The following is a 13689-nucleotide window of genomic DNA, read 5'->3' as shown; positions in this document are numbered from 1 at the left end:
GCCTGCACCTTTGGCAGGGCTGGTGGGCCAGCTGGCCTCAGCCACCCTGGGGGCCGAGGAAAGTTGGAGCTGCCCGGCAGGGCGCCCAGAAATGCAGGGGTCCCTGGGGCTCCTGCTCTGTCTGTGTGGCCTGCACTGTGTCTTCCTGACCGGGCCCTATTGGTCCAGCTGTCTGGATCTGCCTGTCTGCACCTCTGTCTCTCTGAATTTGGAGCTGTCTGTGAGTCTGGGTCTCGTTGTCTCGTCGCTTTGGGCCTGTCTGGATCTACCTTTCAGTCCATCTGTCTGTCTGCTCAGGGTCTGGGTTCCCATCCCAGCTGTGCCTCTGACGCAAGACGTCCCCACCCCCCTCCTTGTGAGCACACGTCCACGTCCTCCTCTACCTATAGACCAGCGTCCCCGGCGTCCCTGCCCGGCCACTCCCTGCCAGGCCACTTGACCCTGCAGACGAGCCTGCGGGGAACCACTGAGCAGCCAACCTCACCAGGCGGGGCTCAGCCTCCCTCACTCCTGACCCACCAACCGCTCAGACCCCCCGAGTCTCCCAACGAAAACCCCGTCTGTCAGTTCTTCTCACACATTCCTGGAAGAGAAAAAATCGGCCCAAATTCCAGCAAGTCTTTGGCAAGGCTTATCAACAGCTTTAGAAACGTGCACACCACAAAGCTCTTCACGGCACGTTCCTGTAATTGCAAGACGTGGGAAGTAACGCAAATCCCAGCCCGCAGGGCCTGACTGAGTGAGTGGGGCCCCTCCACGCAGCGGGGCGAGCTCTAGGGGCCCCTGGGGATAATCCCGCCCCTTGGGAAACGTGTATCTGGGGAGAGACTACTGGGTGAAAAGGGAAGGTATGGAGGATGTAGATAGAATGCCACTTTTGCTTAGGAGGAGAAGGAAATCTATATTTGCTTATATTTTTAGAAAGAAGCAATGGAAGGATAAGCCCAGAACGAAGTGAAATGGTTACTTCTGGGCAGAGTTGGGTGGGCGGTGGCTGCGGGGGGTGGGCAGGGAGGAAGCAAGACCTCTCTGAATGCACCTGGTTTTATGCTTTTGACTTTGGAACCAAATGTTTTCTACAATTAAAGAGCAAAGCTAAATCTTTTTTTTTTTTTTAAGAAAGTACAAACTAAGAATAAATGAACCTGAATATCAAGGTGGTGGAAAGAAAACCATACTAAGAATTTCAAGTGACTTTGAAACAATCTTTCTACTACACATCCCTAAGTGGACAAGAACAAAAGAAATAACAGATAAAGGGCTTCCCTGGTGGCGCAGTGCTTGAGGGTCCGCCTGCCGATGCAGGGGACGTGGGTTCGTGCCCCGGTCCGGGAGGATCCCACGTGCCGTGGAGCGGCTGGGCCCGTGAGCCATGGCCGCTGAGCCTGCGCGACCGGAGCCTGTGCTCCGCAATGGGAGAGGCCACAGCAGTGAGAGGCCCGCGTAGCGCACACACAAAAAAATTCCATTCAGTAGACTTGTTAGTAAAAACATTGGTAACACTACTTTTAAATTATTATATATGATGGGGAAAAGCAAATAATGAAGTGCATGTTATTAGGAAATAAAATTTGCACTGTAAAAGTCACATAGACATCACCTTTTAACATGTAAATACCCTTTCATCTCTAATTTTATTTTATTTTTTTATTTTTATTATTATTATTTAAAAATTTTTTTTTTGTGGTACGCGGGCCTCTCACTGCTGTGGCCTCTCCCGTTGCGGAGCACAGGTTCCAGACGCGCAGGCTCAGCGGCCATGGCTCATGGGCCCAGCTACTCCGCGGCATGTGGGATCCTCCCAGACCGGGGCACGAACCCGTGTCCCCTGCATCGGCAGGCAGACTCTCAACCACTGTGCCACCAGGGAAGCCCTCATCTCTCATTTTAAAGGGAAATATCAGTATAAACTCATGTTCATTTTTCTGTTCCTTAAAAAAAAAAAAAGTCTTTCTGAGCTCTGGCCACCAGAAAAGCCTGGAAACCCAGGAGCAGCCAGCACCCCTAGTGCCCAGACTGTGTTCTCTAGAACCACTTCCCAGCAAGAGAACCAGGGTGTCCCAGGAGATAAGCTGGGACATCTTATGCCTAAAAGCAACATGCTGTGAAGGATTAGTGGGGTCCCACGAAAATGACACCGGAGTCAACTTGGAGGTGCTTCCAAACCCACAGTCCCAGTGGGATCATTTGAACATCAAAAAGAATAATGACTGCAGTGGCTTAAAACACATCAGATGTATATAAGTCAGTGAGATCACAATGATAACTGTAAAACAACCACAAACCTCATGGGGCGCCAACTTCTTTTGAAAATTGAAAAAGTTACGAACTGAGCGTCTACGCCTTTCCTCTGCAGACTGTCTTTTAATAGCACCGGATAGGTAATGGGGAAGGTTCTTTAGAGAAGAACCAGAGCTGATACATGCAGAAGAAACGATAGCATTTGAAAAGTCGCTATTTGCAATTCCTAATGAGATAACAGACGTAGGCTATGGTTTCCAGCGGCTGCCTAAAGGACGAGGTGGAAGGCTGATGGGGAATTTTACGGTGGGAAGACTGGGCTGACAGCAGCTGAACCCACTGGCCAATCTCAACATCACGACAAGAAGGACAGCCTGGGGCCCTGAAAGTGAAGTGATGGGAAGCCCGTTTAGAGGGCAAAACCATGATAGAGGAACATGTGAAATGGTGCTGGGAGAAATGCAGCCAGTTCTAGTACATGGAAAATTCTGTAAGATAAATGACCCAGTTTCTTCTATAAACACCATGGGGCGGGGAGGGGCGAGAGTGGATGGGAACTATTCTACCGTCAAACGAGCCAAAGTGGATCCTGATTTGAGCAAACCAACTGTAAAAAGACATTGTGGAGATGACTGGAGGTTTTTTAAAGGTCCTCACCTGTCAGATTCTGCACTGATTTATGAGTAAACTAATACACCCTGGGATTTCCTTTAGTGAACTCAATCGCCCGTGCCATGCTATTCCCCTGGCGGAAAAAAAAAAAAGGTAGGGGATGGAAATTGAGGCAGGGTGTGCTCAGCAACAACTGGTGCCTGAGAGATGATTGTTAACCGTCCAGGGATATGGCAAGGCAGTTATTAAAGCTTGGTCACTTGAAATGGGCCACAGTGAGAATATGTACAGCACAAGCATCAGCAAATGCTACAGGTCAGGGTGCTTTCACTCCAAGAACTAGTTTATCAGCACCCGGCCAGACAGCGCTCACAAGAGCACCACGGGTGACAGCATTGTCCATTCTCTCTACTTTGTGTGTGTTTGAAATTTTCCACAGTAGTTTACGAGGGGCACATCCTTAGGCTTAGAAATCCCACTTCTAAGAATTTATCCTGGACAGGTCATTGAAGTCAGTCCTGTAATTCAAGTGGCTTCAGTTCTTAGCTACGCAAACATTTATGGAAACATTGGCTTAAGATTTATTTTTTAATGTCAACAGCCTAAACACCAAAAAGGAGTTTGGTTTTCAGTTTTGAAAGATGAGAAAGTTCTGGAAGTCGGTTGCAAACAAAGTGAATACACTTAACACGACTGACTTGTACACTTAAAAATGGTTAAGATGGTAAATTTGATGTCGTGTATTTTACTGGCGATTTGAAATTTTAAAGAAAAGGGATCGGTTATGTTATAAAACGGAATATGGTTCGAAATTATGTTACAGAAGAAAATTGAATGATAAGGAAAACTAAGGATGAGCTGGGGAAGTGACAAAGCAGGTTTCAAAACCATACATTCAGCCTGACTGCATTTCGGTAAATTTTTAAATGAGTGAGCTTGTCGCCCAGGCTGAAAGTGTGCTAGGCTGAGCGCTCGCATACGTGCTCAAGAAACCTTCACGGAGCCCCGGGGGTGAGGGGGTGTGGTGTTAGCATCATCTCCTACAGATGTGGAAACTGCTGGCAGAGGCAGAGGCAGAGGGGGATGTCCCGCCCGACCCCCAGGCCCAGCCCCTGCCTCCTGCACGCAGTAGGATTTCTTGTTTTCCCTTTCGGAGCGCTTCCTCAACCTCCTAACCTAGAACAGCTTCCTTTTGCAATGAGTGGACAATGTGGTGAAGCTGGTGGTGTGTGTTGCAGGCTGTTGATGGAGAAGGGGGCGGATGACAGCCGGGACTGTGGTCATCACCGGGGGCATCTTGGCGACTGTGATTCTGCTCTGCATCATCGCGGTTCTGTGCTACTGCCGGCTCCAGGTAGTCCGGGAGCTGGGGGTGGGGGGTGGGGGAGGGAAGCCCGGAGGGGGCCCTGCAGAGGGAGGGAGCCAGGGCCCAGGAAGGTGGAAGAGTCAGGTCTCCAAGAAGGTGCAAGGCAGACAGCACCCCCGGACTCCACCTGTGAGGGCTCAGTGATGACGGCTCCCCAGACTCCCTGCGAGGCGAGTCCGCTGAGGCTCAGAGAGGGTAAGGGCCTTGGCCGATGTCACACAGCTGCCAAGCGGGGAGCAGGGGTGAGCCCTTGGGCGGTGCTACTCCACCCCCTGTGCACTCCCTGCCCCACCCACACTCTAGGGCCGTCCTAGGTCCCCCGCATCTTTCTTCCTGAGAGAGGAGAGGAAGCCACGTGCATAGGGCAAGGCGGCACGGCTTGGTGCCCTGGAACTAGATCGGGACCAGACTGCCTGGTCTCGAATCCCAGCCTTGCCGCTTTCAGGCTGCCTGCACCCCCTGTGCCTCAGTTTCCCCACCTGCAAAATGGAGTTGGCCGTTGCACCTGCCCCTGGTTGCTGTGGGCTGAAACGAGCAGATCCCTCACTTAGGGATCCCAGGAGTCCGGGGCGCCTGGATTACGAGCTCCCGTAAGTGGTGGTGACGGGGACGCAGGTGTCTGAGCAGGGCGCCGCACGCGTGCAGCGAGGGGCGCTGGGGAGCTGGCGGTCACAGTGGCCCTCTGCCCGCAGTACTACTGCTGCAAGAAGGAGGAGTCCGAGGAGGACGAGGAGGAGCCCGACTTCGCCGTGCACTCGCAGCTGCCCCCGCTGCACTCGCACCGCAGCCTCGTGCTGACCAACGGGCCGGCGCTCTACCCGGCCGCCACCGCCGCCGCCTTCAGCCAGAAGTCCCCGCAGGCCCGCACCCTCTGCCGCAGCTGCTCCCACTACGAGCCGCCCACCTTCTTCCTGCAGGAGGACGAGGACGAGGACGTGCGCAACGGCGGGGAGCGCGTCTCCTACAAGAGCGCCAGCGGGGAGGACGCGGAGCTGCCGCCCGGGAGCTTCGGGGCCCTGCAGGCCCTCAACCCCAACCGCCTCTCGGCCATGCGGGAGGCCTTCGCTCGGAGCCGCAGCATCAGCACCGACGTCTGAGGGCGCCCCCGGCCGCCGACAGCTCCTGAGACCATGGTGGGGTCCCCACGGCGTCCCAGCCTGGCCCTGGGCCCGGACCCGGGTTCGGCCCAGCTTTCCTCACGTCCGCGTCCCCACGGGGGCCCGTTGGGGAGCTCCGGGGCTCACTGCGGGGATCAGACCCAGTGAAAGGAGTGTGGCCGCCCCGGCTGGTGGCCCCCGGGGCCTGGGTCTGGAAGGGAGGTGGGCACGAGGCGGGCACCGGTGAGCGGTAGCATCCGGGTGGCAGGCTGCAGGGTGAGGTAGGGCTCTGGAGCAGACACCAGGCTGCTGATACCAATGCTACCGTTAGGGAGGGGGCAGTGGAAGGTGGCCTCCGTCTCAGCCCCAGCAAGTCGGCCATCTCTGGCTTCACCACCCGGCCGTGTCCCTCCCTCCCTGGGCCTCAGCCTACCTACTTGTTCAAGGAAGGGGTGGTAGCCGCGATGCTAGGGGCCCTGCAGCACAAGCCTCGCCTGGCGACTGGGGACCAAGTACCCCGTCCCAGAACAGGGCCTCCCCCCGCCCCGCCCACACACCCTGGCTTTAAGCGGCCCGCGGCTGAGACACTGGTTGATTGAGCTGGGCCCCCAGCTGGGCAGATCTCCCTAGAAGGGGGCGCTCCCTTGGGATGCACAGCCCCGACTGGCTTTTTGGTGAAAATGGAGTGGGGAGGAGGCCGTGTGCTGCTCCCCCCGCTTCGGCAGTGTCCACACTAAAATACCCAGTCCGGTCCTCAGCCCTGATGCGGTAGGGCGGACAGAGCCATGGACCAGGGGCTAAATGACCCACTGACTCCCCGTGAGACCTGGGACGGGCCCTCCCACTCCTGGGCCTCAGCCCCGCCGCGGAGCCCTCCTGCTTTTGTGCCCCGGGGCGTAGACCCCGAGCTCTGCCACCTGCCCAGTGTCTCAGGAGGACCTGGGAGCAAGGCCTCAGGCTGCCCCTTCCCTGCTCCGGCCCCGTGCGCACGCTCGCAGCAGGGCTAGGGGCTCCCCCGCTGTCCAGCTAGAGAAATGCCCCAAACCCAGGGGCACTGCCCGCGGGGAACGCAGCCCCGTCCACGCAGAGGCACCGTTTCCTCTCGGCAGCATGGCCCCCAGAGTCCCCTGCCCTCTCCGGGCCTCTCTCTGCCTCTGGGCCCAGCCATAGAGCCAGCCCCCACCCTGGTAGGGCAGCCCCGTCTGCCCAGGGAGACGGACCAGACTCCCCAGCTAAGCCACCTTTTCCTAAAAGACAAACCTTTGGGGCACGTGCCTCTCCCAGAACTGTGGGCGGCCTGAACACCACACTTCTTGCTCTTTCTCCAAAGTGCTGTTGAGCTGTGACTCCGGACGTGAGCAGAGTTAGGAAGGCTTACTATTTTTGGCATCGTCGATTTTCGCCCCCCACCTTCTTCCTTTCTCCTCCTGCCTCAGTTTGGACTGCTAATGGAATTCTTCCCCAAGCTTCCCCTTCCTTTGTCAAAGCCCATGAGTTTGTTTCTGGTGCATTAGCTTGGTGGGGTGGGCGGGGGTGGCGGGGTGGTGAGGGTCAGGAGGTGGCACTTCCTGCGGCTGTTCTGTTCGGTTTCCTATTTCCTTTTCTGGTCTCTGGCCTCTGTGTAGATTCCTAGATCCATCTGACATCAACACGCACCCATCCATCCGAACTCCCCCGGCTCCACCGTGGGGACCTGCGGGGAGCTGCCTGCTCTCAGAATCCAGAGCCAATAAAACTCCTGACATCATATGCGCTGTCTTTGGTCTGCCTGACATTCCAGGCCAGCCCAGACCCCTCTCCGGCACTTCCTGGGTGGGGTCGTGTCCAGCCCAGCACCGGGCAGAGTCGGCCTTCCTCTCCCGTCCAGCCCCAGGGGTCAAGGCACTGCCCAAAGGTTCCCAGCCGCAGCCGTGTTTGGTTTTGATTTTCCCGGGGTGGATGTGTCAGTCTTCCACGATTGGAAGCCACTGGCCTAAACCCTGAGCTCCTGGAGGGTGGGTGGGGGGTGACAGGCTGAGCCACCTGGGGCAAGTGACTGACCTCTCTGGGCCTGGGACTTAGCATCAACACAATGGGTGACAATGACACCGACTCCACAGGGCTCTTAGGGTTAAAGAGGCAGCGCTGATAACGCACTGGGCACAGACCCTGGCGTACAGGATGCACACAAAAAGTGCTGGTGGAAAGGCGGATGGGGGAGGAAGGTCGTAAGGAGAGAAAAGATGGGGGTGGGGGGAAATGACAGGGCACAGCGGTGCGGTGCGTCAGGGAGCCCCCAACCCCTGCAGTGCGGCGACCCACCTCTACGGGAACTGAGCCGCTGACCTTGGGGGAGCTCACCCCACAGGCCCCAGCGAACCTGGAGCGCCACTCACCCACCTGCAGCCCCCTGGATGCCATCCTAAACACTGTGGTGGACCCTGCTCTGGTCCCAGTTTGGGGACAGGCTGGCCCTGCATCCCGGGGAAGCAGTCCGGTAGCCCCTCGCCTCCCTGCTCCCTGTCCCCAAAGACCCTCCCTGCGGCATCCTCGGCCCTGTGCCAGCTCGCTGTCCCTCGGCGGGTGGACACCCCCATCGTCCCTCCTCCGCTGCAGCCACACCAAGGTGCTTTCAGCATCCTCCGCACCCACCCTCTCCCTGGAAGCTTTCCGTTTCTACACTCCACCCCCACCCCCCGCTTTCATCTGGAAGAACTCCTGCGGCTGGACCAGCCTAAACATCGCCTCCCCTGGGAAGCCCTCCTGTGTCCCGGCACCCACGAGTCCAGATTAAGTAGCCCTTCTAAGAGGCCCAGAAACAGTAGTGATGGCTATTTCCTGAGCACTCCATGTGGGCCCACACCACACCTCCCACCCTGCCTGCCTCACCTCTTCCTCCCGTGGTTCGGGTGAGGGAGCTCCCTTGGGCTCCGCTGTCCCCCAAGCCCCACAGCAGTTGGGAGGTGTGAGATTGGCTCGGTTCTGACTCCAGCGCCCGAGTCCTGATGCCCCTGAGACCCCTCCCCGCAGGCCACCCACTCTTTTTGTCACCTTCTGTCTGCTCTCCCCTGTCATCTCCTCAGGGAGACGCTGCAGCCCGGCCCCCAGCCCCACCCGGTCCCAGACCTGAGGCCGCAGCAGATCCTTCCGAATGGGCGAGCTGGACAGCGACCCCGGCTCCCGAAGCCTCACGGCCACCCCACTCTGCCTGGCAGAGCCCCGGAGACCCCACGATGCCGCCATAAATAGGACCACTTTATTAACATACAGAGAGTACTGACGGACGACAACACAGCCATGGTGCCATGAGAAAGATGCCTCTTCCCAGGTGTAAAGTGCGGTGGGTCCCTCCGTGCCAAGAGCTTCGTATCAGGGAGGCGAGCGATGCTACGTCGTGAGATTAAAATTCCTCCGGAAAGAGTCACCTAAACAGCATCAGGATCCCAGGCGCCCCGGCTCCCTGGCTGCCCATCCCCCTCTCCTCACCCCCACAGTCCTGGAGGGATAGAGGACGTTCCCAGGCCCCTGGGTGGGAACCACAAACGCGCCAGTCCTCCCGGCTCTGTCCTGGGAGGGCCGACGGGCGCTCTTGGGGGGTGGGGGGCAGGGGAGGGGCTCTCCTGCCCGGGGAGAGAGCAGGGGCTCAGTGTCACGTCTTCACAGCCGGGGCGCCCTGCAGGGAGGGTGTCCGTGGAGGGGCTGCTGCGGCCCCAGGGATGGGGTGCTCGGTCTCTGAGGGGCGGCTGCCGGGCCTAGGAGTGGGGGGGCCGGCAGGAGCGACAGCACGCCTTGCTGTAGTACCAGTGGCCGCAGAGGTTCACCTTGATGGCCAGGGCACAGTTGGTGCCCAGCTGGTCCTGGCAGCTGTCGTCTGGGGAAGGGACACGGCAGGGGGCGTAGGGCATCAGGAGGCGGTCAGGGGTGACGATTCGACAGGACCCCCGCCTGCCCCACCCCACCACCTCCTCTCCTTGAGCTCTACCTTTCTGCCACTCCTTCCCTGCCTCCGCCCCACTGCAGGGATGTCACGGGCCCCACCAAGTGATGGGAACGGTGCGCAGGGAAGGGTAATGCCCGGGGCCCAGGATTTGGAAGAGCCACTGATCTCACCCCCGGAGGCCTGAACATCCCCGGGAGGCCCACAGGTGCCCCCTCCACTCAGTAGGTCCAAAGCAGAGCTCATCACCTGGCCCTGGTGCCCCTTCGGAGCCTAGCACCCTCATGCATCTTCTAGGTGCCCGAGCCAGAGACCCTGCTTCAGCCCTCGTCTCCCTGCTCCTGCATGCCCAGCTCTAGGGTGCTCTGGCTGAGTCTTCCTGGATCCCTGGTCCCCTGCCCCACAGCTGCCCTCCCATCTTCTGAAGCCGGATGCTCTTTCCAAAGTGCAGGTCTTGGCAATGGCTCCTGGGGACCCCAAGCTCCAGTCAGCTCTCACCTGCCGTCCTTCCCACCCTCACCTCCCAGCCTGCACTCAGCCACTCCAGGAGGGAACCTTCACTCCCCGACATGCATTGGTCTCTGTAGCCACTAGACCCTCCCGGTCACCCTGACCGATGCCTGCTCATCCCGCAGGCCCTGGCTCAGCCCAGCCTCTGCTCTCCCTGGAAAGCCCCTGCTCCGCCCTCAGCCTCTCCCCCCTCACCTGGGGGCTCCGTGGGGCAAGGCTGCAGGTCACAGGCCTGTCTGCCGACGGGCTTCACCAGCGGGTCGCAGCCTCGGACAATGTCGGTCCCTTGGTAGCACTTCACGTCTCGCATCCGCACTCCCACCCCGCAGGTCTTGGTGCACTGATCGGGGAGAGATGGCATGGCCAAAGCCCCCACCGGCAGGGCGAGGGTTCTGGCCAGAGGTGGGGGGACCCCACCCCTCTCACCTGGTTGCTGAGTCTCAACCGACACGCGACACACGGAAGGGCACTGGCTGGCAGCCAGGAGGTGCTGATGCTCGTCGCCCCTCCCCCGGTGCTGCTCAGTTTCCCCATCTGCGCCGTGAGGGTGTGGCCCTCTCCTCTTCCAACTATCCTCCCCCACCCCCCCACTGGGTGGGTCCTTCGGTTCTAGCTTTCCTGGGTCCTGTGCTACAGAATGCTCAGGACACACGGGGCCACGGCCCAGCAAGAGCGCCGGTTTCCCACTCCAATAAAAAGCTGTGTTTGTAGTGGACAAATTAAATGTATCTTCCAAAGCCACCGCCTCACCCTCGGCTCCCGGTCCAGATGTTCCCCTTGGAAAACCCCGCTGAGCTACCCAAAACACCAGGGCCATCTGCTGACCCCAGTTACCCCGCCGTCCTCCTGCCAAGATCCTACAGGCGGTGGCTCCCTCTGGCTGCCCCTGATGTGGGTGACCCCACGTCACCCAGGCACGTCTGGGACCCAAGCCCTCGGTTTCCTGAGTGGGGTCTGGGGTGGGAGGCCCTGGCCCCGGGCCCACCCTCTGGTTCTGTTCGCAGAGGCACAGGGAGGGCTGCCTGCCCGATGCCCGCTCCCAGCTTGGGGGGCTGGCCCAGTCTGGAGGCACCAAGCACAGATAACAGTCAGCCTTGGATGGGTGCCCTCAGGAACCTCTGGCTGTCCCTCGGCCCCAGAGAGAACACACCTCTGCACCTGAGTAGATGGGACAGCTGGGAGGATGCACCCTTACTAAGCCCCTATCCCGGGAAGAGGCAGCCACAGGGGAAGCAGACACCACCCCAACCAGGGACAAAATGACAGAGGTCCACATTCCCAGGGGCCGGTCACCCCTTGCCCACCCACCATCATCGGGGCAACACAGGGGTGCCCCTCCCCCAATGCTCCCAGGCTCCTGTGCAAAGACCACTGTGGGCCTCCCCACTGGCTCCCTCCTGGGAGCTACAGCACCACTAAGTGCAGAGGGGACTTGGGGCACAGGACTGGTAGTGCTGCTAAGGAGACATCGGGGAGATGGTATGAATCAGTAAAAACCCAAGTCTAGACATGGCTGCCCCTGTGCTGTAAGAAAGGCTTGAAGGATGCTAACAAGCCCCCGGGTGCCCTGGGATCCCGCCGGGAGGCCTCCACAGGAAAGGGGCCGGAAGAGAAAAAGCAGAAGTTAATGGACCCCCTTTGCTCGGCCAGGGAACTGGGGCGGGGTGGGGTCTGCGGACCAGGGCTGCTCCCCCTCCTCAGGCCGGCCCCCCGCGCCTCAGGGCCCGCCCTGCCCTGCTCTCGTTGGGATGTGGGCCGGTTCAGGGCCTCCCTTCACTCTGCAGATCTCTCAGCCAGCCCGGAGCAGCGTCCAATGTCTGCTCACGCCCCAGGAGCTGGGGGTCAGCTCTCTCTCTGAACTTGGGTTTCTTCCCCCGTGGGATGGGAAGAGGAGCCCCCTCCTGTGGTGCTGCTGGGCGGAGGAAAGGAGCCCGTCTGGCAAAGTGCTGGGACCGGCCCACCCACAGGGGCCTCGGGGCCTGGGAGGTGAGGGTTCTGCCGGCTGTAGAGAACAGAGAGATCTCGGCTCCAAGCCACCCGCCAGCCTGAGGCCGAGGAGCCCGCAGGGCCGTGGAGGGGCCAGGCCTGTGTCAGGGCGGCGGCGGCCATTCCTCTGGCTTCCCTCTGCCCACAGTGCACATGTCCTGCCATCCCTTCTGCCTCTCTAACCCTGTGTCCCTCCTGCCTTGACTCTGGCTCCCGGGACTGAGGCCATATCGAAGTCAGCCCCACAGAGTCCCAGTACCCACCTGGGATCTGTCTGCCCCGTGTTGGGTGTCAGGCACACGTGCTGTCAAATGCATGACTGAAAGGCTACAGTGCAAGGTCGGAAGTGACCTGGGCCCAAAAAAGGCCCAGGACGAACATGGCAGGGATCCCAGAGGTGAGATCTGAGAGGACTTCCTGGAGGAGGTGGCTTTTGCACCAGCTGACTTGGTAGCACTGACTATCTTTCCAGGGATGAAAAGCCCTGACGGAGGCTGAGAGCGGGGACGTGAGGGGCACTTGGGGTGGGAGAGGAGGTACTTTGGCAGGACCAGAACTCAGGCCTGGCCTCAGGTGGCCTCAGTGGGGGCCAGCCAGGCGCTTACCTCAGACCAGGGGCTGGTGTACCACTTGAAGCAGGGCCTCTCGAAGCATGTGCTCTCCTCTGGGGGCTTCTTGGCCAGGCCACACTCGGGGCCATTGCGCGTCTGCGGCTTCCCGTTGGCCAGCTCCATGCACAGTACCAGCCTCTTTTTCACACCTCGGCCACAGGTGGTGTTGCACTGAGGCAGGGTGACAGACGGGGCCGGGTCAGGGGTCAAGGGCCAGAGGCCAGGAGGACCAGAGCACAGAGCCCAGAGCCAGGCCAGTGATAACGTCTCGGTCAATAGCAAGTGGGTGAAAACGCTTAGATCAATAGCAAGTTGGCTGAGAACTCTCCGGTTGGTAACCACGTGGCCCCAAACAGATTTGATGACAAGCAATTTAGCATAAAACCATCTGTTGTGAAACAAAATGGTTAATGACAATTTGACTTCAGATGATTTAGCTAATAGTGATCTGCCGGAAACAAGCAGTTGAAAGCAATGTGGTTGAGAAAAATTTGTCTGAAATTGTTAAGTTGGTGACCTTGACAGGTCTAGGGGTCGTGAGAACAAAGGGATGTACAGGGCCCACCAGCCAAGAGCAAGTACAGCCGAAGGACCCCCAACCCTGGGTTTCCATCTTTCAGGAACATGGGGTCGTGGGAACTATACCAGCCCTGCATGCCTCGTTGAACATTTGCTATTTAGATTTGGGAAGTTTTAAGCTGTTTTCTTACTTTTTTGTTTTTTTCTGTTTCAAATTAATGTTTAGTGAATTGTGTCGTCCTAATTTCCAATTAGTTCCTCGTTTGACCAGTCCGTCATTCTGGCCGCCTGGCTCTCGGCCAAATGCTCTCCCAGACGGAGGGGGCCCTGCCACCCGGCTCGGGCTCGGGGCACTCACCCGCTCCCAGTCCTGGGCCAGCCAGTGGGCGGGGCAGTTCTTGTCCCCGCAGGGGTGGATGGCCAGAGGCTTGGTCTCCATCTGGCACTGAGACTCGGGCACCACCCGTCCGTCGCTGGTCTTGCAGTACACGTGTCTGATCATGCGGCCCTGCCCGCAGCTTCCACTGCACTGCAAGGGGACACCCGGGGTTAGAGGCTGAGCCCCCTCCCAGGTCCCCCAAACATCATTCCCAAGAGAGAAGAACAGCTGGGGGGAGGGGGAGGAGTTGCCATGGTAACCATGCTTTAAATAACATTTTCTGTTCTAATTACAGAAGGATTGCATGCTCGATGAAAAACACACAGAGAAAAGCACGCCTGAGACACCTGAAAAGCTCATCCGTACACCCAGCACACAGAGGGGACCCCAGTGAGCATCTGAATGTCTCATCCAGGCAAGAGGCACGAGAGAGAGACACACAGACAGACAGG

At 58.8% G+C, this 13689-nt stretch overlaps 2 protein-coding genes across 2 annotated transcripts in view; one reads left to right on the top strand and one right to left on the bottom strand.

Annotated features, from left to right (window-relative positions):
- Window positions 1–4114: 4114 nt before the first annotated feature.
- FAM163B (family with sequence similarity 163 member B) lies at window positions 4115–5316 on the top strand (the record flags this gene model as incomplete). The annotated part of the gene is made up of 2 exons (XM_079706136.1): window positions 4115–4207; window positions 4912–5316. 2 exons carry the CDS (start codon window positions 4115–4117, stop codon window positions 5314–5316), a joined length of 498 nt encoding a protein of 165 aa, XP_079562262.1.
- Window positions 5317–9000: 3684 nt separating this feature from the next.
- ADAMTSL2 (ADAMTS like 2) overlaps window positions 9001–13689 on the bottom strand; it is a gene marked incomplete at its 5' end in the record, with an annotated part of 32857 nt that continues 28168 nt past the window's right edge. Inside the window, 4 exons of the mRNA XM_079706211.1 lie at window positions 9001–9166; window positions 9938–10082; window positions 12334–12510; window positions 13217–13387. Coding sequence (XP_079562337.1) covers window positions 9048–9166; window positions 9938–10082; window positions 12334–12510; window positions 13217–13387 — 612 coding nt within the window. The 3' untranslated portion in view covers window positions 9001–9047. The remainder of the gene's footprint in view (window positions 9167–9937; window positions 10083–12333; window positions 12511–13216; window positions 13388–13689) is intronic.

The sequence above is a fragment of the Hyperoodon ampullatus genome (genome assembly GCF_949752795.1).
Source record: "Hyperoodon ampullatus genome assembly, chromosome: 6".
Lineage (NCBI taxonomy): Eukaryota > Metazoa > Chordata > Mammalia > Artiodactyla > Ziphiidae > Hyperoodon > Hyperoodon ampullatus.
This window is presented reverse-complemented; position numbering and strand designations above follow the sequence as displayed.